Source organism: Gopherus evgoodei, chromosome 1 (genome assembly GCF_007399415.2).
Source record: "Gopherus evgoodei ecotype Sinaloan lineage chromosome 1, rGopEvg1_v1.p, whole genome shotgun sequence".
NCBI lineage: Eukaryota > Metazoa > Chordata > Testudines > Testudinidae > Gopherus > Gopherus evgoodei.
Genome location: NC_044322.1, coordinates 292,588,053 through 292,613,687, shown reverse-complemented (window position 1 = coordinate 292,613,687; position 25,635 = coordinate 292,588,053). Strand labels below are relative to the sequence as shown.

General features: G+C 40.3%; 1 protein-coding gene across 5 annotated transcripts in view; it reads right to left on the bottom strand.

Moving 5' to 3' along the window:
• PPP1R12A (protein phosphatase 1 regulatory subunit 12A) overlaps positions 1 to 25,635 on the bottom strand; it is a 223,866-nt gene that overhangs the window by 110,271 nt on the left and 87,960 nt on the right. For all 5 annotated transcript variants that reach the window (XM_030548638.1, XM_030548641.1, XM_030548637.1 and 2 more), the window contains exon 3: positions 638 to 756. In XM_030548638.1, coding sequence (XP_030404498.1) covers positions 638 to 756 — 119 coding nt within the window. The remainder of the gene's footprint in view (positions 1 to 637; positions 757 to 25,635) is intronic.

The window sequence follows — 25,635 nt, the reverse complement described above, 5'->3', positions numbered from 1 at the left end:
GAGACCACTGGAGGGAGGAGTCTGCATTCAGGTGTGTGTTAGTTTTTCCATATATCAATAAACTTCTAGGCCTTTTCTATTAATAAAATGTTTGTGTTTAAGAAGACCCTTTCCAAAAAGCTTGTGTGTTCTTTATGTTAACTATAATAATGGTCCCCAAAAAGAGTTAAATGGTAAACTGGCATGCCCATGCTGGTGGACCTGTGGAGAGAACATGTGTAGGTATACTGGGAAGACTAGAGAGGTTGAGCACTGGGGTCTTGGGACCTACAGCAGTTGGGTAACAGGGCCCATATGACAAAAAATGGTATCATAATGGAAGTCTATGCCCCAGGACTGTGCCTGAGAGATCAGAACAAGCAACAATGTCTGGACACTGCTCAAAGCCAGTTGGACACTATGGGATAAAAAGACTGGATCCAGTACAGCAGCCTGTATTGGCTCCACAAGGAGAAACTTAGACAGGGCTGTAACAATGCCTTGGAGGTAATGTTTATCAGTATACGTGGTTTGCTGTAATTCTTTTACATATAAAAATCACAAAAGATGACTTTCAAATATTATTTTTTTAAAATACATTCCTATAAAGTATACTTAGGTTTAAAAGATAATACTAGACTTCCACATTCAACATTACCTTGTCTATTTACTTCATTTTGAAGCAGCTCTTCCATTGCCTCTTCCTCAGCAATATCTAATGGAGTGTCTCCTTCACTATTCACAGCTCCTACATGTGCTCCTTGACTAATTAAATATCTGTAAAAGAAAGAGGGGGGGAAAAAAAGAGTTGGAAGCTAAACAAAACATAAGGTGAGCATCAGGTTAATAAAGTTGGGTACAGTGAAAAAGTAACAAAAGCTGCTAGAACCTGGGACCATACACTGCAACTAAATATTTTATATTACACACACACACCCATATATATATATATATATATATATATATATATATATATATATATATATATATATATATATATATATATATATACATAGTAAGAATAAGACCATAGGTTTACCGACAAGTGTTAGCTATTTAGGGCAGCATTTCAGATAAGATGCATCTTAGTATATGGTGCCAATCTCTATAGTTAGCCACTGAAAATATTCTGTCATATACTGATAGATCTCTTCAGGGTTTGGGGGCACAAAAAGAGACAGTCGAATGGTAAATAAAAGGTTTCCCTGAAAAACATAGGGGCCTGAGAACCTATATTTGCAGGATTTAAGTTTTCAAATTAAGAAAGTTGACATTCCCAGTACTTATGATTGCAAAGATAACATTTGGAAGGTTGATATATTATTTTTTGCAGATTTGGGAAGAACAACAACACTAGTGCCTTCAATTCTGCTCCTAACTTAGCCAAGCAGCAGAAAAGTTAACCAGACTGCTCAGTTTCATTCTCCCTAATCAGAATTCTTTAAGCAGTAGTGAAACGTAGGGAACATCTACACTACAGGATCATTCAGATTTTACATAAACCGGTTCTGTAAAACAGATTGTATAAAGTTGAGTGCACGCGGCCAAACAAAGCACAATAGTGTCGATTTCTGGAGCTTTGCACTCTGGGTAGTTATCCTGCAGCTATCCCGTAGATATCCCATAGTTCCCACAGTCGCCCCCACCCATTGGAATTCTGGGTTGAGATCCCAATGCATGATGGTGCAAAAACAGTGTCGCAGGTGATTCTGGGTAAATGTCATCACTCATTACTTCCTCCGCAAAAGCAATGGCAGACAATCATTTCGCGCCCTTTTTCCCTGGATTGCCCTGCGAGACGCCATAGCATGGCAACAATGGAGCCCATTTTGCCTTTTGTCACTGTATGTATACTAGATGCTGCTGACAGAGGCAGTACTGCAGTGCTACACAGCAGCATTCTTTTGCCTTTTCAAGGTAGCAGAGACTGTTACCATCCCTATTGTACTGTCTGCCATGCCACTGTAAAATTGGCGATGGGATGATGGTTATCAGTCCTTCTGTACTGTCTGCTGCTGTAATGGGTGCTCCTGGCTGGCCTTCACTGAGGTCGGCCAGGGGCGCAAAGACAAAAATGGGAATGACCTCCTTTATGTTTTATCTAAAAATAGAGTCAGTCCTGCCTAGAATATGGGGCAAGTGTACTAGAGAACCAGTGCACCAGAGAACCGGAGAGCACAGCCTTTCTGTGTCAGATCCCACAGAAATGATGAGCTGCATGCCATTCTAGGGGGTGTCCCTGCAACAACCCCATCCGTTGCTTCCCTCCTCCAAACCCCTTCTGGGCTACCATTGCAGTGTCCCCCCATTTGTGTGATGAAGTAATAAAGAATGCAGGAATGAGAAACACTGACTTTTTAGTAAGATTAAATAAGGAGGAGGCAGCCTCCAGCTGCTATGATAGTCCAGGCAGTACAGAATCTTTTCTTTAGACATGAAGGGGGGGCTGATGGAGCTCAGCCCCCAGTTGCTATGATGAAGACGGTTACCAGCCGTTCTGTACCATCTGCTGGGAATGACCGGGAGTCATTCCTATTTTATCCCAGGTGCCTCCAGCCGACCTCACCAAGGCCAGCCAGAAGCACTCACAGGATGATGAGGGCGGCTATCAGTCATTTTGTACTGTACCGTCTGCCACCGGGGAGGGGAGCGGAGGGGCGGGGGAGGATGCTGCTTTTCAGTGGCGCAGCACCGTGTCTACCAGCAGCATGCAGTAGACATACGGTGACATTGAAAAAAAAGTCAAGAAACTATTTTTTTCCCTTTTCTTTCACGGGGGGGAAGGGGGTAAATTGACGAGATATACTCTGAACCACCCTGGACAATGTGTTTGACCCTACAGGCATTGGGAGCTCAGCCAAGAATGCAAATGCTTTTCAGAGACTGCGGGGACTGTGGGAAAGCTGGAGTCCTCAGTCCCACCTCCCTCCCTCCATGAGCATCCATTTGATTCTTTGGCTTTCCGTTATGCTTGTCACGCAGCACTGTGTTGAGTCCCTGCTGTGGCCTCTGTCTATCATAGCCTGGAGATTTTTTCAAACGCTCTGTCATTTCATCTTCTGTAACAGAGCTGTGATAGAATAGATTTGTCTCCCCATACAGTGATCAGATCCAGCATCTCCCGTACAGTCCATGCTGGAGCTCTTTTTGGATTTGGGACTGCATCGCCACCTGTGCTGATCACAGCTCCACGCTGGCCAAACAGGAAATGAAATTCAAAAGTTTGTGGGGCTTTTCCTGTCTACCTTGCCAGTGCATCAGAGTTCAGATTGCTTTCCAGAGTGGTCACAATGGTGCACTGTGGGATACCGCCAGGAGGCCAATACCATCAATTTGCGGCCACACTAACCCTAATCTGACATGGCAATATCAATTTCAGTGCTACTCCTCTCGTTGGGGAGAAGTACAGAAACCGGTTTAAAGAGCCCTTTATATCGATAAAAAGGGCCTCGTTGTGTGGCCGGGTGCAGGGTTAAACAGGTTTAATGCTGCTAAATTTGGTTTAAACGCGTAATGTAGACTAGGCCTCAATCACCTCAATTTCACAGTGCAGGTGCTGATGGGGAAAAGCTAAGAACAACAAAAGAAGGAAGGGAGGACAGCTATTGAAGGCCTCTTTTCTACTCCCTTCACCTTTCAGCTGCCAAGAGGATGCTGCAGGCCTGCCACCTTGCAGCAACCACAAAGCTCTGGCAGCAGCAAAAATATTCCGTTTCCATTACAACACCTAGAGGGAGAGAGGCTTCAAATTTAGAGATATATTAGCCAAAGTTGCATATTAGAGATGCCACTCCCCCAAGCAAGATACAGATTCACATACAGGCAAAAATCCAAGCAATTTCCTGTGCAGCAGCACACGTTGAAGTTACTGTGCATTTCACCAGAAGGCTGATCCCAGTTCTTGCTAGCAGGGCCCTTTACATCATCATCATTAGATATATATGCGCGTGCACACCCACCCACCTACGTCTAGGTCGGTTGAGCATTCCAGCAGTTTGGTGTCTAATCAGAGAATGTCAGGGTTGGAAGGGAACGCAGGAGGTCATTTAATCCACCCCTCTGCTCAAAGCAGGACCAATACCCAGACAGATTTCTGCCCCAGATCCCTAAATGGCCCCCTCAAGGATTGAACTCACAACCCTGGGTTTAGCAGGCCGAAGCTCAAACCACTGAGCTATCCCAATATGTTTCAATATGTAAAATGTTTTATTTTAAACTTAGGGTAGGCACTGAGACCTGGAGTCAACAGTCCAGATCAGGAGGAATTTATTTCTGGTTCTGGAATATCAGATATATAGGTTCCAACAAGGAGACATAAGAAAGACATTTTAACAGTTAGAACTTGATTAACTCCCTCATCTCTATTAAACTATAAGTCTATGAAGTCTTTGGAACCTAGCAGCCCAATGTATATTCTACTGTTGTCAAAGCACCCAATCGATAGTGACTGAAGCATCAGCACCACTCTACATTGCAGCCTTACAAATTTCTGACCATGAGGTTACCACCTGTCTTATGGATTTACTTTGTTATAGTAGTACGCAGAGGTCCAAATCAGCACCCCCTTGTACTAGGCACTGTACACACAAAGACGGTTCTTGCCTCAAAGAGTTTACAATTTAAGAATGAGCCAAAAATCTCTTCAGCATAAGCCTTCCATATATTACACATGCACATTTCCTTTGGTGATAGATATAGATAGATATAATGTGCTTTCTTAAGCAGTACCTTGTTTCCTGTCATATTACATATACGAAATATATAATCTATGGGGACTGCAGATGCTCAGCCATTTTTATTTAGGGTCCTGAATACAGGTTGTGAAACAATTTTAGGCACCAACATTTTTTAAAAATGGGCTATTAGCAAGACCTGCATATAAATGGGCAATACTCTTCTGAGGTGGTCTCTGATCTAATTGCTAACTTTTCCAGGAAATATCTTAAGTGAATTTACATCCTGACTACTTTTGGCTGAAGTGTCCTACCCATCCTTTAAGGCTCATGCTCCTTACCAGAGCATACACCACTACCACACATGCCTGTACATTTTTCTTTTTGCCATTTTATCCAGACTGTGACAATGTAAGATACTGCAACAACTGAAATTGAGTGTATAGCTAATGAAAGCAAGTCTACGCACAAGAGAAAAAAATAGCCTTCAAGGTTTCATCCTCTCTCTCTAAGGACATGTAAACAATCCCTCTCCAGTTTTTGAGGATTGCTCTTCAGAGGAGAAGTCTATCCACCAGTATTAAAATCCCACTGATTGAAGTGTTAGCATCCTATGATTTCTTTTCCACTTTCCTTAATTTTTGCCTTTGTCAAGTGATGCAACATACCATCTTCTTATCCATGGTTATAAAGATTACTATTACCTTTATGGATACTCATGATACACAAGGGAGATTTTTACTAGAAACAGCATATCTCCACTGAAAGTCACAGAACTTATTTGCTAGACAGTTGGGAAAGCAATGGGATGAACAGCTATTGTAGGCAGCAGCCAATCAATTGCTTGTGTCTATTGCTAAGAACGGTTTAAAACATTTCTCATTTGACTCTACTGCCATGTAATACTGATGGATTCGAGATGCAGGACTGATTTTACTCATCCTGCTTTGATGCTAGTGTCTGAAGTTCCTCAGAACTGTTTCAGAGATGTGTATAGTTTGAATAATAGCATTTATTAAACACTTAGGTTTAGGTCAAATGTGTAGAAGTTACAGATCTGGAAATTCAATAAATACAGTTGACCACACCCATTTGGAGTTGTGGGTAATGAATACATCTGAAAATCAGGCACTTAATAATTAGGTATTTCCATTGGACATTCTTGACTGCTAAATGTATTGAACAGAATTTCTCTCTTCCCTCTTCAAGGAAAGGATGTGCTTTGTCTTTTGATTTCTCTACATAAGTAGTGTAAAAAAGGACTTTGTTCACTTGCCTAAATAAAAAGCAGTGTTCCTTGCTAAAATGTCTAGAGGATGGAACTGTTAACCACACCTCCCAAAAAGGGGTGGAATCAAAATCCAGAGTCTATATAGAGAAGATACTGACAGGAAAAAGCAGGACTGGCTTGTTTGGCGGTGGTTCCAATTTCGTCAATTTGCACACATGAATGGGAGATCTGTTACACATTATAATCAAGGCAAGACAATACATGATAAATGCACTTAATATTGACAACTGTTTAGTTTGATTTAGGAAAATAATTCATAGTACAAGTATATGTTTGCAGTGCTGTTGAAGCTATGTTGGTCCCAGGATCTGAAAGAAACAAGGTAGGTGAGGTCATGTCTTTTAATGGACCAACTTCTGTTGGTGGAAGGGACAAGCTATCGAGCTTCAGAGAGCTCTTCCTGAGGTCTGAAGACAGTAACCACAGTGTCTAAGCTAGTGGGGATGGACCAGTAAGCATGGGTTCACACTTTGCAGGATATCACTTAAAATGAAGTGGGCATTAAGGTTAGCAGGTAGTAGGCCATCATAAATTGTTGTAATGACCCATAAAACCAATGTGTCTGTTAATTCCATGGTTTTTCATGTCCACCAAAGTCATGACTAAGTTCCCACTAATTTAAGTTGACTTTTGAAGGTACTGTGAAGTGTTTTTGGACGACAAGGATTGCGAGATCCAGTGTGGAATGACTGCTTTATGAAAAATGTTCGCCCACAGGTGATATGGCATTTTTTTTTAACAATTTTATGTGAATTCATTCAAAAGCATAATGATTGATTTCACCCACGTTGGTGTTGCTCAGTCATCTGATGCACACCACGTGTTGTTGATAAGCAGTAAGACCCATGGATCTTGAAAGGTGTGTGTGTAGTTTGGGGGGGGGGAGGAGGGGGTTAGAGGAAGTGATCATTGTAGCAGTGGTGCCATGTCCACAGATATTATCACAAAGTGATCACTCCATATCTCAGCTTTTAGTCCTCATCCTCAAGAGTGTCAGCACAACACTTAAAAAGATGAGCCCGAGAACTTAGACATATTAGTATTATGACTTATTTCAAAAAGTTGTAACACTTTACTGCCAGCTAATACTTAAGTGCCCACTTCATTTTAAGTGGTCTCCTACAGCTTGTGAAAAACTCTTATACTTAATCTGTCCCTCCTTAAAAGTAGCTTAGACACTCTGGTTACCTTCTCCAGACCTGAAAAAAAGCTCTGGGAAGCTAGAAAGCTTGTCCCTTGCACCAAAGGAAGTTGGCCCAATAAGAATTACCTCATCTACCTTGTTTCAGTACATACTATATACAAAAATATTTTGTAAAAATAAAGTATTACTATAAGAACACCTATAAGCATTTTTTGCTCTAACATCTTCTCTGAGAAGTGTGGAAATCACTATTCTGTAAATTATGATGTGTAGAATAGTGAGACTTGCTTTAATAATAATGGCACAATTTAAAGTTTGCATTTCTGTGCAAATTATTTGTCACAAATGCAATGGTATGTGCTGAAAAGTGCATTCTATTTGTGAAAGGTACTGGAGTAAAAGCTCTAGAAAGTACTCCACAAATCTATACCATACTATAAATATGTAGAAGTTCTCACTTCCAACTTATTTTCCAAGCTTAAAAAAATGCTGTGAGGATTAGATCACAGGATTAAATAGAAATGACATCTAGAATCATACGGGTAGGGTCTGGCAGCTTATAAAAAAGTCAAAGATGGCACATGCCAAGTCACTTTCTTATGTTACTTCCAAAAGTTCAAAAGTTGCTGGAAAGGAAGGAAGGGAAGAGAGAGATTTAACCGTAAGTAGGTACACAAATTTTAACTTACTTTTATTCTTTTTAATCTAGTTAATCCAACATTGTGAAAGTATTTGGGGAAAGGAAACCACCATTGTAAGTTCCAATAAAATAACAGGAACCTTCTATACCATGTCCAAGCAGTTTCTTTTCAGCAAGGCAAGTTCTAAGGCAGTGGAAAAATAAACATTCAATATACAGTGGAATCAAACTATTACAAGCAAATCTTTTCAGATTTTTAAACTCCTTCAAAACTTTTTGACAAAGTACTCAAAACAAGTTAATTTTTTTAATCTCCAAATTTATCATGGAATTGGACAAACTGGCTATGCACTGCACTGTATTTCATTCTTTTAAAGTGTTATTAAGCCGAGTACCCTCTACAGATATAAAGGATACATTTTGGGAGGAGATCTGCACATTCCATTAGAGATTTCTCTACAGATGCATGTTTTAAAAAAGTAAGAGAGAAACAGCAGTCTGGTCACTGCCAAGGCTATCTTTGGACCAACAGTTTTCAAGTTTGGATACTTCAGGTTTGAAAAAATCACTCTTAAATGCACAACTATGTGGACTCAAAATTGTGAGTGCTAAGAATTGCAGGTGCAATACTGTGGGTACAGGGAAAAGCATGCCCTCCCCACCTCTCAAAAAATCAGACCCTCTCTTGTCCAGATGTTTCTGAACACTACTGTAACCTGACCTTAGATTATGTATTAGTTATTCTGATTACTTAAGAATCTCCAGTTATCACTTTGAGCATTGACAGGTTCTTGCCCAAAGATCAGGCCCAGTATTATTTTAAATTATTATATAGTTGGGAACCCTGATGTGCACAGTTGCAACACTTACAATGTAGGAAATCTTGTATTTACAAATATAGTTAATACATTTAGCACAGTCACAAACACCCCAGCTTAGTAAAATAGATAGAGAGATACTACAGAATGTATATCTACACACCCATATACTCAAACCATCCATTGTAGAACAACTTGAAATATTACCCATAATCTCGCATCACTATCAGCTTCCTCATCACCACCAGCGGCTATCATTTTGGCAACTCCCAAGGGCTACATCTCTCTCTGCTACTGCCCCTAAGCTGGGATGCTACTTTTATAATATGTTACACAGGCCACGTCCAGACTACCCGCCGTATCGGCGGGTTAAAATCGATTGCTCGGGGATCGATATATCGCGTCTAATCTAGACGCGATATATCGATCCCCGAGCGCGCTTATATCGATTCCAGAACTCCATCAACCCCAATGGAGTTCCGGAATCGACACGGAGAGCCGCGAACATCGATCCCGTGCGGTGTGGACGGGTGAGTAATCCGATCTTAGATATTCGACTTCAGCTATGTTATTCACGTAGCTGAAGTTGCGTATCTAAGATCGATTCCCCCCCCCCCAGTGTGGACCAGCCCACAGATGCCGTTATGTTTGATGCATATTCAGTAGGGGTTTTTTCCATTTTCCTTATTTGTATTTCTTCACCTCATTAACGCTGGAATGTCTTTTTCCTATAAGTTAGTAAATCAATGATCTCAATTTATTATATTTGTCAATCCGTTACTATGGCCCTTTTGTGGTTAGATATCACATTTGTTATTTTGGTCTTAACTGATTATTTTGGATATTTCCAAGTTCTAAGTTGTGGTGTACCTGTTAAGTTTAACAGGGGATGAATTTAGGATGTGCCAACTTGCTTTAATGCATCCTCTAAAAGGTCACAGTCATACCTGGACCTTATGCTTTGGCTCCATTTATTTAGCTGAAAGGTCCAAGACACATGTATGCTAACTTGCTGAAGCTAATGTCTTACCGGATACAGGCTTGTAGGTTTCTTGCAGTACTGCTGAATATAATGCAAAGCAGTAAATATAAATGAAGGCACGCTAGTCCACTGGGCTTCAGTAGCAGTGAATATAATAAAGCAAACTAGGCCACTGGGCTATACTACATGGCTTGGCCGATACTGGAAAAAGAAGTTTGCCTTGAAATCCCATTCTTCTGAGGAGTCAAATTCTTCTGTGTGTGGCCTATATATTTTAGGAACTCTCCTCTGTATATATATCTCTCAACAGCTCTTAAATGTAGAATTTAGACTAAAGTTTGCAGGTCCTATCTTGAAAAATAAGAAAGCAACTCTCCTCTTACATTACTATTTAGAAACCCTGACACACTTTCACCCATTTATGGGAAATGCATAAAAAAACCTCTCTTAATAAAAACATGGAATTTCAATAATTCAGAGTTAAAGATTAATTCTCTTGTAAGATAATGTCAAATTTTGTCTACTCTAAGTCCCGGTTTCAACACGTCTGAAACCAATATTTTATCTCAGGGCTTGACTTAAAAGCTCTGCCTCTAGATCTTCAGGTGATGCAGCAAAAACTATTGTAAAACTCTATTAATATTAAGCTAATCTCTACAGTATAGTGGGACATGGTTTGTGACCAGAGAGGGAGGGGGCTTCCTTTGAAACACAGATAACAGAAATAGGGAATTAAAGGGTTTAGAGAGAGACTGCTTCAGAATCTGGCACAATGCTCAAGCTCTAATCTACTTTAGGCATAAAGAACTACTTTGTTGTACAGGACTTCTAGATATCATGATTTAAGATTTAATCAATATTACTTAAAAGGATGGCAGTAGAAAGATGGGCATGTATCTTCATTGTGGCTCTGCTAGAATACTTAGTTTCTGGAACCAGGTTTGCAAGGTCATTAGGGAGATAACTGGATGGTTGATACTGCTGGATCTGATATTTATTAGGATGGAGACAGAAAGTATCACCAAGTGGGAAAAGTGGCCAGACAAATTGTTCTTAAATTCAGAAAAGACCTCTCCTAGAAGTCTGGACCAAGATTTAACAAGTGAAAAATAAGAGGACTGCCATATGCAATAGTCAGCGTTCTGTAACTATACTGAAGTCCAAGTTGAGGATGCCTCCTGGAAGGTCTCTAGTTATACAAACCCATGAGCATCCCTCAGGATGTAAATTTAGGATGTACACTTTTGTTTGGTTATTTAAGTAGTCTGTAGGGCCAGTGTGTCATTTTCAGCCAGTTATAGGCGATGTTATTTTTGAACCAAGTTTCTTTAAGAAGTTATCAAGTCTATGTGACTAGCTTAATACTGAAAACTGTATTATTCCAGTGCAGGAAGTCTTTTTAAATAAGGGTAACATACTTTTCTAAGCATACTCAAGAAGAGATTCACCAATTTAACACTTCCTTATATATTTCTCTTTGTGGTAGAAACTACACAAGAAATCTGAGCTCAACATCAATTTTGTGGAAAAAATTACTGGGAGCCTATATGAAGTTAAGACTGGAAAATCTATCTTCATGACAGCTGTGACGTCAGTTGCTGGCAGAGGAACTAAGGAAGTATTGTGTGCTGCTTAGTTTTCAGGATTTAAGAGGAAATTATTGTTTCAAATCTGTGTCTATATACCACTAACTATGTTTTTAAACAGCTTTTAGAATCATACAAGTTCTATGGTTTTGTTTAGATAAAACCTCTAAAGTCACCTTTAAAGTATACTTTGCAAATCCCTTCATTTATTAACACAGGACACCAAGGGGAATTCTGCTAAAATATCTGTGTACACAGTTAAGTTTCTTTTTATCACATTTAAAAAACTGAATTTGAGAAAGCTTAATATTAAGAGGTCAGAGTATTCTAAAACATTATAATAGCTTATCAAATGACCCTTTTACTGTTCACTTTCCCTAGGGTTCATAATTTTAGAAAGAGACAGAAGTCACCACAACAGGATTTTAATTAACATAAAACTAATATTCAATGGGAATTCTGCCATTGATTAAACTGGAAAAAGGACTGACCCCAGAAAATCTTACGTCTAAATTAAAGGGAAAAGCTATTAGGAATTCAGGAAGGCAGGCAAATCTGCAACTAAGTGAAAAGAATCAAGAAACATAGTATGCACTTCTTAAATTAAAGTTAATATTTGTACTCTTATGTAATACTTTTCATTCACAAATCTCAAAGCACTGAAGTATTAAATAAAAGACCTAGTATTTTCATACTTATCCACAATATTTTTAAAAATTACGCTCACTTTTAAAAAGTGAATATTTTATATCAACTGTGATACAGCATGGCCAGAGGGCAGCAGGAGAGTGGTAGCAGGGAGCCTTATTCCCTGCAAGGGGAGGAAGGTTTGTTATAGATTAACTAGACCACCTGAAGCCAATTAGAGCACCAGCAGTCAGTCATGTGATAAAAACCCCTGCTTCAGTCAGACAGTGTGGGAGTTGGAGCAGAGAACAGTAATGAAGAGACACAAAAGGAAAGTTTGGAGAAGTACTGCGGTGGGCTGAGAAATCCACAAGAAACCCGAGGTAAAGGGCACCTGGCTTGTGTAAAAGGAGGGCAAGAAGCCCCTTCCCAAGTTGAAGGGCAGGAGAGGGAAGTAGCCCAGGGGAAGGAACCGCTAGTTCAAGTGGTTCACCACAAACCTCAGGGCCCCTGGGTTGGGACCTGGAGAAGAGGGCAGGCCCAGGTCCCTCCCTCTCCACTCCTCTCCTCAAGGACACTAGTGGGGTAATTAAAATACCAGTTCAGAGGCAAGCAATGGTGCCCTGAAACCTTCCCCAAAGAAGAGAAAGCGCGAGACCCAGCATAACAATACCAGCAATTTCCACACAACACAGACAATACAGTACCAAATTCTATCCTGGTATGTACCTTTTTACTTTTGAGTCAATGGACTTTCACAGGTTTAAAGCAAATAATTTAGTCCCCTGGGCAGCAAAGAACCAAAAACAACCTCACCTCACCCCTCAAAAATAACAAAGCCAAAAAAGATGTACCATATTAATCTAATCTCAAAGTACTCTAAGCAATTTTTTCTAAATAACCTTTACTCTAAGGTTATCATTATATTTTATAGCACTGAAAGCCAAGAAATAAACATAACCTTCCCCTCCACCCCCCCCAGAAACAGATTTTTAGGCTTCTTTTAAGAAAGTTTCTCTTAAGTCAGTTTCAAAATAACAATCCAATTACTTTTACCCATAATATCAAATCAATAAATTTGAAACTTAATTTTTAATTCATGCCAATAATGAAATAACAGGTATATTCCATAACAATGAAGTCACTACACATCACAAATCTATTTCATTCTAAACATATATCTGTGAATGTTACAATATATTCTTTAGGTCTGTAGAAATAAAATCAGATTTTATTTTTTTTTTAAACTGTATTGATGTGGGAGGGGTTTGCCTCCCCCATCCCCCTTAACTGCATTTCACAATACAGGAAAATGAATGAGGATTTTGCAGTAAGTTGCTCAATACCACCTAGTCTTTTAAAGAAATCCTTCATACAGACGAAAATCTCTATGAAACCTTACTTCCAGTATAGCTTGTCTGCAGTGTAAATACACTGTTTCAGAGAGTAAGACAGCTTCCACCAGCCTCACCTATGTGAATCAGGAAAGTGATTAATAGATCTAATGCAGAATGGCAAAATTCCATTAGCCTGGGAAAAGTAAAATTGACAGGTCCTGAGCTGCTGCTGGGCAACATGAAGACAACTTTGAGGGAGCACTACCTGCTCTCCTTAAGTTCTGTAGCAGAATCTGCCTATTATAGGAGTTGTAGCTAAAACTCCTTTGCTTCAGGCTTCCCTCCCTTCTGTGGGGGGAGGTAGAATAGCAGAAACCCACACCTCTTACAGCAGTTAGAGAACGGGATTAGCGAGGAAAAACCCAGAAAAAAAAACCAGAAAACAATGCAGAAAAAGATATATTATGATCTATTTACAGGAAAGAAAAAAGAAAATAAAGCCAGATAACACCATGATGGGTATGGTGTAAGAATCCAAATAGAACAGAAATAGGAAGCAAAAGGAAGTGATTTTTACACTGTATTTGATTTAATTATTATAAATAATTATAGTACACAAACCGTACCCATTGGTTTTATTCTTTTACGGTGCATGGATTAGGGAATGTGGAACAGCTTCCAGATAAGGAGAGATAAAAAAGACTGAGACTGTTCATCTTAGAAAAGAGACGGTTAAAGGGGATACAATAGAGGTCTATCAAATCATGAATGGTTATGGAGAGCACAAGAGCCAGAGGTCACCCAATGAAGTTAAAAGGCAGCAGGTTTAAAACAAACATAAGGAAGGATATCACCTAACACACAGTCAACCTGTGGAGCTCATTGCCAGGGGATGTTAAGACCAAAAGCATAACTGGGTTTAAAAAAGAATTAGGTAAATTCATGGAAGATAGCTCCATCAATGGCTATTAGCCAAGTTGGTTAGGGACAAAACTCGATGCTCTTCCAGATGCTAGAACCTGGAACTGGACAACAGGATGGATCACAACACTTGACCTGTTTTGTTCATTCTCTCTGAAGCATCTGGCACGGTCCACTGCCATAAGACAATATACTGGGCTAGACAGACCATTGGTCTGACCCAGTATGGCCATTCTCATGTTCTTAGCTATGGCTTTAACATAGTATGGTGGCACAGGTATTTTTCACCATGTTTAGGTTGGTATCTTTTATACGCTAGGGATTTAAAAAATACACAAGTGTTCTGCTTCTCTCCCCCAAATGAACAACAGTTACAAGAAAAAGGGAGGTATTAGTCCTCACTGAGAATGGATGAACAAGATAAAGACGGAGTTTCTAGACCAGCCTATTTTTGAGGTAGGACATTGTCCAAAAGTGCTAGAAAACTAAGAAATGAAATGACTTTTTTTTTTGGTTTTTTTTTTACAAATCTCACACAACTAAACAAGTCTCACACATTCAAACTCCAACTCTGACTAGAGAGCAGCAAAAGTTTCAGATAGATCACATTGCATCCACCAAATCCCAAAGTCTAAACCCAAAGTTGACATTGATATTGCCAATATCAAACTGAAAAAAATATAGCTATTTATTTAGGAACTTGTAACAGGTTTACAAGTCATTGCCACAAACACCAGAAATAAAACAATCATTACAACACTGAACATATCTTTTTGTTTAGAGAAACGTTATGCAGTAATATAATCAACAGGTCTCTATATTTAGCAGGGTGTTTCCATATTACAGTATGAGAGTTTTACACTACCCAGGACATATCAAACTCATGATCATTTAGATGAATGGGGCAGTTCACACTACGGAGCTACTACGTCGGCATATTTCACTCATCTAATACACCCTTCAAGTCTTCTCCTGAAAATACATTCTTTCAAGAGAAATCCTAGCCCTCTGCTCAACCAATTATTTATTAAGTAACAACATATGGAACCACCACATTGCATGCCAAACAATTCCTTTTAATCTCAAATTTGTCATCCTTCTACCAACATCGCATTCCCACTCAGTCTATATTTTCTAAGGGCCTATATACACAGCAAGCACAACTATGTTTTTGCAACATCACATAGAAATTATCATGGGTCAGCCTATGGTGTCTATACACAGCACATTAACTGTATTTATGTAGGTTTTGGGGGAATCTGAGCAGCTCTCTTTACCACTTCAGCAACGAACTGGAAGGCTAAACACAATAGTAAATATGCTTTGGAGTGTCCTACTGAACTGGGAGCTGACAAGAAGGGAGACTGGCTACACAGAATACATGGACATGGCAAGACGGTCCAGTATATATCGCAAAAGTGTGCCAAATCCATTACAGGAAGAAAACCGCAAGACAGCTTGAGAGAGATGAAAAATGAGACACACTTAACATCCAGTGCTGCCAAATGAATATTAACCATGTGGGGTTTGGAAAATGACCATGTTTGTAACCAGCCATGTCACTATCTACATTACAATTTTTAACTGAGTTTGTAACGAAACACAGACAAAGCCTTTAAGAGAAGGGACTTTGTCATTGTCCTCATCTCTGCATCACCTAGTATACACTGCAGTTGCTATAATTTAAGTGCTCTAAACTGTGGAAAACAGTGTTTTGCTTCACATTCAGATTACACAAGGATCAGCACTAGAACTTCAGTAAAAGTAGTAAAGCTTCAATTTTGAATGAACTGATGGTGCCCTTGGGAGTGATAGCATGGCATACTTACCGAGTACTGGGTCAATATAACCCTGGTTGCTGGTGTGTCCGGAACTGCCCTCCAGTTCCAGTGATACCTAGGAAATAGGAGTCAATCGATGGCAACAGACAGTTGAGAGTCATCACCAAGGGATCTGAAGTGTGGTGTTCGTCAAGGATCTATCCCAATTCCAATGCTGCAATGTTTCTAAAAAGGCTTCTTTCTACAGTCATTTGGTAACGATGGCCTCAATCTGCTGATATATGACCATATATCTTTTGCCAGGCATACGCTATAGTTTGTTCTCTGCTATAGAGGAATATTTAAGTAACTCTGCAAATGGGAGGTCTGTGCCAATGACACCTATTAAAATAGTTCTCTACCTGCTAAAACAAGAAAGGTACTCCCTACCCATTTCACACCTCAAAACAATTACATGTAAACAGGTAGTTTTGCAACACTGATGTTCAAACCCATTTTTTCAGACCAAAAAGGAAGGAGTCAGAAGTTCTCCACTTAAAATACCAGTCCCTGGACAAACATCTAGGCACTTAGCTAGACCAACTTATCAATTGTCAGGTAAAAACAAAAGGAGAAAGATAATATCAAACAAGCACAGGAAAAATCAAATGTTCTCAACCAGGGGTCCGAGGCCCCCTAGGGGGCTGCAAGCAGGTTTCAGGGGAGAGGGGTGGGGGCGCAAAGGAAGGGGGCTGCAAGCAGTGCCAGCTAGGGCACAGGGCAGAAAGCCAAAGCCCTGACGCATTGGATTGAAGCCCATGCCCTGATTCCCGCCATCCAAGGCTGAAGCTGAAGCCTGAGCAATGTAGCTTTGAGGGGAACCCTGTGGCATCAGGCCACAGGTAACTGTCCTGTTTACTACTCCCTAATGCAGGGGTGTGCAAACTTTTTAGCCCAAGGGCCACATTGGGGTGCGAGACTGTACGGAGGGCCGGGTAGAGAAGGCTGTGCCTCCCAAACAGCCTGGCTCCCACCCCCTATCTGACCCCTCCCACTTTCCACTTCCTGCCTATCCAACACACACACCCTGCTCCTTGTCCCCTGACCGCCCCCTCCTGGGAACCCGTCCCCTATCCCATCCCCCCTGCTCCCTATCCCCTAACTGCCCCGACTCCTATCCACACCCCACCCCCTGACAGGCCCCTCAGATCCCACCCCCTATCCCCTATCCCGTCCCCCCGAACCTCTGCCCCATCCTACTGCCCTCTGTCTGCTCCCCAGGACTCCCTGCCCCATATCCAAGCCTCCAGCCCCCTTACCATGTCGCTCAGAGCAGCATGTCTGGAGCCACGCCTCCTGGCCATAGCCAGACACACTGCTGCACTACCCTGCATAAGCGGGCAGCCCCGCCACGCAGAGCGCTGGTGGCACAGCAAACTGAGGTTGCGGGGGAGGAGGGACATCAGGGGACAAGGGTTAGCCACCCGGCCAGGAGCTCAGGGGGCAGGCAGGGGCTGTAGTTTGCCCACCTCTGCCCTAATGCCTGCCCTGGCTTTTATATGCAGAAAAACTGTTGATGTGGCACAGGTGGGCCATGGAGTTTTTATAGCATGTTGGAGGGGCCTCAGAAACAGAAGGGTTGAGAACCCCTGCTTTAGAGATCAGTGCTTTGATCTGAACTTGAAAACCTAACAACGTAGGTAAGGCAAGCTAATGTACTCTTTAGAGAACAAGTGGCAGCTCCAATGCAATTTCCAAGTGATATTGAGATGCAGTCTCAAATAGAGTGCATTGCTGTAATCCAATCTTGAGGGCATGAAGACATGGATAACAACATGAAATCTGCTGTCAAACACTGGCCACTGCTATTACCTGTACTTCCTAAAGCGACCAGCAGCCCAAGACCTGAAAATTACTAGAGTAACAAAAGTATGCCAGATCCCATCAAAGGAATAGTTACCATCTCTGCCCGTTCATGCTATTTCCTCTACTCTATCAACAGTATCTCATCTGTGTGCTTCCACCAGTTAGTTCTCAGGCAAGTCTCAATCACACCTACACATTGGAAAAGTTTATCAACTGCACAGGCAGAGATTAATGAAAGACAATTCAGCACCATCAGCAAACTAATCTGATTAGTGTACTATCTTTTCTAGGAGATTCATGTTCCTATAAGAAGAAGTTGTAACAGTATCCTGCAGTACCATAAAGACCTCAGGACAGATGAACTGTCAACCAATGCTAACCTCTGGATCATATCAGAAAAAGAATGGAGCTTCTCAAATATAACTCAGTTTTATCTTTGTGAGGATCTTCAAGAATGAAAGGTGAGGGTGGTCAAAAATAGTAAACAGATATTAGATAATAAAGAATCTGCAGCATCACTTGATAATTTTTAACCAAAAGTAGACCAACCAATTAAACTAGTGTACTGTTTTCTTTACCATGCCTAAACCTAAAATATGTCTCCATGGTCAATGAATCTAGACATTTCAGGTTGCCTCATCACCTTTTTTTTTTTATAACCTTCCCTCAGAATAAAAGAGGGAGGTTAGAAATGGGGTAATCAGTTACACTGTCCACTTTGAACATGTCTCTGGATGCTTTGGAGACTCATCTTCATGACTAAGTCCCAAAGTCAATATTCCATCCTCAATGATGACAAGAACAGTTGAAAGAACAGGAGTACCTGTGGCACCTTAGGGACTAACAAATTTATTTCAGCATAAGCTTTCGTGGGCTAAAACCCACTTCATCGCATGCATGCAGTGGAAAATGAGTTTTAGCCCACAAAAGCTTATGCTCAAACAAATTTGTCTCTAAGGTGCCGTGTACTCCTGTTCTTTTTGCAGATACAGACCAACACGGCTGCTACTCTGAAACCTAAGAACAGCTGAGAAGTCAATCACTCCCTCCTTGAAATACTATCCTTCCTTGGCTGTAAAATTTCCCCTCTTCTGCTTCTTTCTACTTTCTGACACTCTCCTTCAACGCCTGTGTCAGGAGTTCCCTCATTCTCTGGGGAGACACCACAAGGGTCGAATCATGTCTATTTTCTCTTTAAAAAACAAACACACAGTTTCTCTGATGATCACTGCTTTCAGTGTTTCAAAAAACATCTTAAATTCTGATTACTCTGATTTACCTTGAAACTTCTCACTCCATTCAATCCCATATCTCAGCCTTGGAGATATCAGCACTCTAACATCAATCTGAACTTGACAAAACTGAACTTCTGATCATCCTCTGAAGCCTTCTCCACACTCCCAATTATATTACTAACACCACCTTTTCCCTTGTAACTCAGGCCTGTAACTGGGATCCAGACTGTGAAGGATGTGAGGGGAGCTGCCTGTAATATTTTATATATATGTTCCATCTAGCTGTTACTGTGCTGTTTGCTATATTACAATAAAGGGTTACTTCAAACAGGGTTTAATTGTACTTAACCAGGAAAGCAGTTTCTAGCTTCAGACAGCCCAATTACCAATACTTAAATGACAATGCAGAAAACCAACTACTTTGAAGTCTACCCTGGACTGTCTGGAGAGCAGGCTAAAACCAGTTTAACCAGACTAAAGAGGCAGAAAAGATGACAAAGAACTTGACAGGTTTTATGAAGGGATGCATTCCGGAAAGACAAGAGACAAAGAAAGGGGCAAAGACTGCTGCTGGGGATCAGACTGAACCTTGGGCCCCACAGATGGCATGTCTTGGGTAAGCTAGGCCTACCTAGACTTTAGGTAAAGAAAAACGTGTGTATAGACCTTTTATTGCATTAAAAATCCTCTCTTGTTAAGCTTTGTTCCTACAGATGTGATTAAACAATATTTAGCTTTGAAAAGGCTGCTTGGGTCACTATATTCACTACTGATCACAGCTCCTAAAGGAAGGCTCACAGGAGCCAAACAGTTAATACTCAGAGTGCTGTAGCCTGCAGACCTGAAGAATCACAGGATCCTCCACAGCACTGGTTCTCAACCACGAGTATGCATACCCCTGGGAGTACACAGAGGTCTTCCAGCAAGTACATCCACTCATCTAGATATTTGCCTATTTTACCACAGGCAACATAAAAAGCACTAGCAAAATCAGTACAAACTAAAATTTCATACAATTACTTGTTTATTCCCCTCTATATACTATACACTGAAATGTAAGTACAAGATTGATATTCCACTTGATTTATTTTATAATTATAAGGTAAAAATGAGAAAGTAAGTGCTTTTTCAATAATAGCATGCTGTGACACTTTTGTATTTTCAGGTCTGATTTTGTAAGCAAGTAGTTTTTAAGAGAGGTGAAACTTGGCAGTAACAAGATAAATTAGACTTGTGAAAGGGGTACAGCAGTTCTGAAAGGTTGAGAGCTATTGCTCCACTGGACAGGTGAAAGCAAGAAGCTTAACAGAGAGGTGTAGGGTTGAGCGCTAGACTCATCCAAAAATAACTGGTTAACTGACTGGTCAAACATAGGTCAAAAGCAAAAATGGTCAAATATTTTAAAGCACTAATTTATTAGAACAGTAACAGCAGCAACAAAAAAGGAGTAAGAATTTATGATGGCCAAGAGGTTTAGCCTTAGATACATGTTTATGCCTAATTCAAAAAATAAGTTACTTGAGTTATTTTAACTTGGAAAAATAGAAAACACAGTTGAGAGAGAAGGGGGGAAGTTATGAAGGGAAGTTTTGTTGAGAAGGAAGGAGTAGGTGATTATTTACATGGGCATTTAATGTAAGCTGTTTGCTTTGCTGAGGAAGCACCATACAGATTTGTTGTTGAGCACGTTTAACAGTTGTGATACTTCTAAGGGAGAAGCTTAATGACTATGCATCTTTTCTTTGTGTTGGGTCAGGAGGTTTAATAACTGTGGACCCTCCTCTCCTTCCCCCACAGTTAATTTCTACGTATTTGTCTAGTCAGTTTAGATTGTAAGCTCGTAGGGCTGAGACCATGCCTTAACTTGTTTAATGTGCTTTCTAAACGCCATGTACAATTGATGGGTTGGTATACAAATAAAAATATATCAGCAGATATACGTTTGTTCTAGAAGATCCAGCAAATCAAGATGCTCAACTTTCAATTAGTTCACCTTTTTCACAACAGGTGACAACAACATAGAAGTAGGCTTGCTAACAGACAGTAACATGATGTAATCAAAAAGGTAAACCAACACTCTTTTTTGCACCACACATCTAGGCTGATGTAATCTTGACTTTCTGTCCAGATTGTCAAAATTCATCCATGTCCCTAACTACTGCAACCTCCTCTTCTATGGTCTCCCCAGTACCCATGTCACCAGACCCTCTCATCCACACAAAGCATAGCTGTTGAGATCCTCTTCCTTCCCAGTAACTCTGACCAAATCTCTGATTAGCAGGAGCCAGTGGAGGTATTTTAATTTACTTGTCCTCTTCAAATAACTTTCATAACTTTAACTCTACTTCTTAAATTTTGTCTAAGTATGCCTGCCTTCACACACGACCAAAATTGCCAGCCTCGGCTACCTATTTGTCCACTTCTCCCACAATCACTGCCCAACAGTACGTAAGAAAGCTTAAGGAACAGCTGACATTCAGTTTAAGAGCTTGGCATATATTTACAAATATATGATATTATTCCTGTCCTCCATGCTTCACCTATTGTATATCATCTTTAGACTACGTTCCTCAGACTAGTATTGTGCCCGTGAGCACTAAAAAAAAACTTCACATACACAATGAGAGACCAATCTTAATAGGTCCTTTGCATGTAGCTATAATACAAGTTAGTTTTAGGTAGTTTGTAGAATCAACACTATATTTTACCTTCTCCACCTAGTCATTCTTCCTTCTTTTTCTTGTGCATCAAAATCTTTCAAATATAACTGTTAAATGGAATGTTAACCTAATTAATGGTTTTATTGTGTTGTGTTATTTTTGGAAATGGCTTTCAGGGTGGCATACATATCTTCTACTTTGGTGGGTACAGAGAATGCTTAAGTATTATTAAAATTAATGTTCTAGCCTTTGAATTCTTGAAAACAAGCAGTTTAATTCAAATCAACTACACACTGACAATTATGCATGGTACAAGATCAGACCATGAGAAAGTCTATTTTTAGCAAACACTAATTTTTGCAGCTCAAGAGAAGCTATTGCCATTTCATGAAGTTTATTTTACATCAGTCTAAGTACTATATATAAAGCTCAGAAAAACACATAGTATAAACATTTTAAAATTGCTACTATTAAATGCCATCTCCTGCTATTTTCCTCCTCTTTGCTAGACTGCAATTTAAGATGCATAAGAAGGAAAAATTTGCTAGTTGCAAAAAAAAAAAAAAAAAAAAAAAAAAAATTTCTAGGGTACCATATATACTTGTTCATAAGCTGAATATTTTTGGTAAAAAATAATGCATCAAAGAGTAAGGGTCAGCTTATAAACAGGTCTACACCAAAATTTGATGATTAATTTTATATCATTCTAATTCTTTAATCAAAATGTCATGCAGTATGAAGCAAAACATCTTAGAGAAATCCAAGTACATTACATCAACATTATCTTTAATCAAATAAGTTAGTCTGACAGGATCTACTTTCTATAAACCCATGATGACTGGCATTATTAAACACCCTCCTTTAATGTTTTATTAATTTAGTCCCATATCAGCTGCTCCATTATCAATATATCAGAAAGTGGTGCTAGACACAAAGAAGAATGGAATAGATGCCTATCAATTTTGTGTTCAAGCTTGTGTTCTCACAGTAAGAAGGTTAGAAAGACTCTGTGCTAGTCTCTCTGTATAGATGTGCATTTTAAGAAACTCAGATCTGCAGTTCTATTAACAAACAAGTACATAACATCCACTTTAAGAATTCAAGACTATCAAGTGGGAAGAACTAGCAATATGTAAATAAATAAAATACACGCTTTTGTTTTTTAAAAGATTTTTAATCTAACCTGGTTTACACTCTGTCAAGCAAAGGAACAGTGAAGTAGCAATCCAAGGGAACCAAGCTACAATGGGCTTAGCAAAATTTAGAGGGAGTAAAAATCATACACACTATCCCCACCCCACCCAGAAAAAAGACAGCTGTGTAAAAGTCTAAAATTTCATAATACAAAACCCACGAATGAGAACCATTTCACACAGAGAGGTTGGCTGAAAGCCCCAGCAGACTTTTGTTGAAGCAGGTGGCCACAAGGGCTTCTAACCTCACCTCCCCATCACGATTTTGCAGTGCCACACATTTGAATGGTTTAGTGCTTCCCCATCCCCAGTGATAAATGAGGTATGGCTTGGCAATCAGGAAATAATTATTATTTTTTATTTTTTACACTTAGGGTAAACTTGAGGAGAAAGAGGAGAAAATTTTTACAGAAAAAATTGTAGAAGTCGTTGGTATATTTATGGAGGAACTTTTTATTAAAAAAACTCGTGTGTCAACTCAATTAGAATGCTTGTATGTTGCATCCTCTCTCTTTACGCTTCATGTTCATCCCTATTGTAAGCTTGTGTTGTTTTTAGATTCCAAACTTATAAGAGGAGACAAAGCACCACATGGGACATTCTAGTGTTACAACAACATAAGTGATAAGTTCTAAAATAATCTAAGGACAGCCAATTTTGATTTAGGCCTGGTCTACACTACGAAGTTACGTTTATATAGGCCACCTTGTGTCACCCTCATTGTGCATGTGTCTACACTTCAATTTGTCCCCGGTACAGTTAGGCAAGGGGGCAATGAAGAGCTGTCTACATACACAGTGATGTCCCTTGAAACCTCCTGAGAGAGCTCTATGAAACTTTCATGGAAATACTCTGCAATCCTCTCCCGAAGCCTTCTAGAGATGGCAGCCTTATTTCTTCCTCTGCAATAGGATACTTTCCCACACCAGTCAGCAAAAACTTCAGCAGACAACATTGCAGTACACAGGCTAGCAGCATACAGGCCTGGGCAGCTTCGGGACATGAGAAGCAGCTCTGTTTGCCGTGCCTTTGTTACTCTCAGGAGTGAGATACCAGCTAAAATCACCACCACCTGTGCAAAATGGTGCCAGCGCCATTGACCCAAACTCTTACTTTCATGTCACCAAGCAATTCCCTCCTCATTTCCCTCACCTCTGGCAGGCCATACACACCATGGCTAGTGCTTTGAGTGTCACCAAGTACATGCATGCCGAAGCAGAAATGTCAATAAGCATAACTTGTTTAAAACTTTAGGAAAGCAAGGGAAGGGACTTCTGAATCTTAGCTTTCACTTTTTCCACTGTGACTGTACTGATAATGGTACTTCTGCATTTTATCTCCAGCTATTGCAGCCTTGAGGGATTCCCCGTCCCAACCCACATATCTCCAGATCAGAAAATGAGGAAAAAGGACTTGGGATAACACGTTCAGGTAGATCTTAAAAGCCAGTGCTTCATTAGACTGTGAGCACAGGGATTGGAGAGTGAACACTGAAGAGAAGCCCACAAGTCCCAGCAGGAAAAGGAGAGGGAAACACACCAGGACGTAATGGGCCTTCTCTAGGAGCAAACACAGATTCTGCACACCCTTGTGGACCTAAAAGTTGAACAATCATGGTCCTGCCTCATTTTAAAGTGGCATGGGGAACTCCATTAGTCCACCTCCCAACCCCCTCAACATTCCACATGTTAGCAGGGGCTACATTCCTACTCCTACCATTCCACTCTGTGTGATATTCAGAACAACCACATCTTCTCCTATAGAATCTGTGGTTTTCACAGCTGTGTATATGTTGGTAAAATACTCGTGGATGTTCTCTCCCCTTAAGTTCTGTTCCATCAAGTTTTTATGTATTTGCTTTTAAATTGCACAGATTTTTCAGTGCACTGGTTTTGCTACTGAATAAAATTCTAGTTGGAAAATAATTCATCTTTTACAACATATGCAGCAGAATGTCTAATAATTCTGAAAGCATCTACTTACTTGTCACTGTACAGTGTGACAACTCAGGATCAGTGACAAACAATATTCATAAATGTACAGCAAGCATCGCAAAATTAGCAAGTGCACTGACAGCATTATATTAATAAATACATACCAAACACCACACAATTCCTAACAGGCCCCAAAACAGCACGGCCAGTTACAGCACAGTTGACTGTGGTTCACTATTAAAATGTTCTTTCAAAGCCCCGCTGAGCTCTTCCAATAGCCCTTGTATCTGGCTGTTCAAACTCAGCAAGAAGACAGACACTGCACCTCTGACCTGATGGCAACTTCTTCTCCTTTGCTTTACAGACATTATGCAGGACACAACAGGCAGCTATAACACAGCAATTTTTTTTTCCTTTGAGACCCAATCTTGTGAGTAAACACCACCTATGTCCCTTCAATCTACCAAAAGCATGTTCAATCATCATTCTGCATCTGCTGAACCGTTAGTTGAATGTTTTCCTGGTGCTATTGAGGTGACTAATGTGTGGCTTCATGAGCCAAGGGAGAAAGGATTAGGCTAGGTTCCTGGGGATCACTATTGGCATTGCAACATCGCCAGTGGTAATCTGCCAGTACCTTTCTGAAAAGTTTGGTGTTCTTAAAGATGTGAGTGTCATGCACCTTCCCTGACCAGCCAACACTGATATTGGTAAAGCATCTCTGGTGATCCATCAGTGCTTGCATAAACATAGAAAAGTAGCCCTTTCTGTTGACGTACTCTGTGGTAAAGTGGTCTGGTGCCAAAATGGTATTTGCATGCCATCTCTCTCCAATATAGCTTGGGAACTGCACTGCTGCAAATTCATCCAGCACATTGCCAACAGTCACAGTCCTGCATAGAAGAAGATGATTAATGGCCCTGCACATCGGCATGACAACACCCCCTCCCCCACCAGTGGGTTTTCCACTAACCAGCAGTAATCTGACA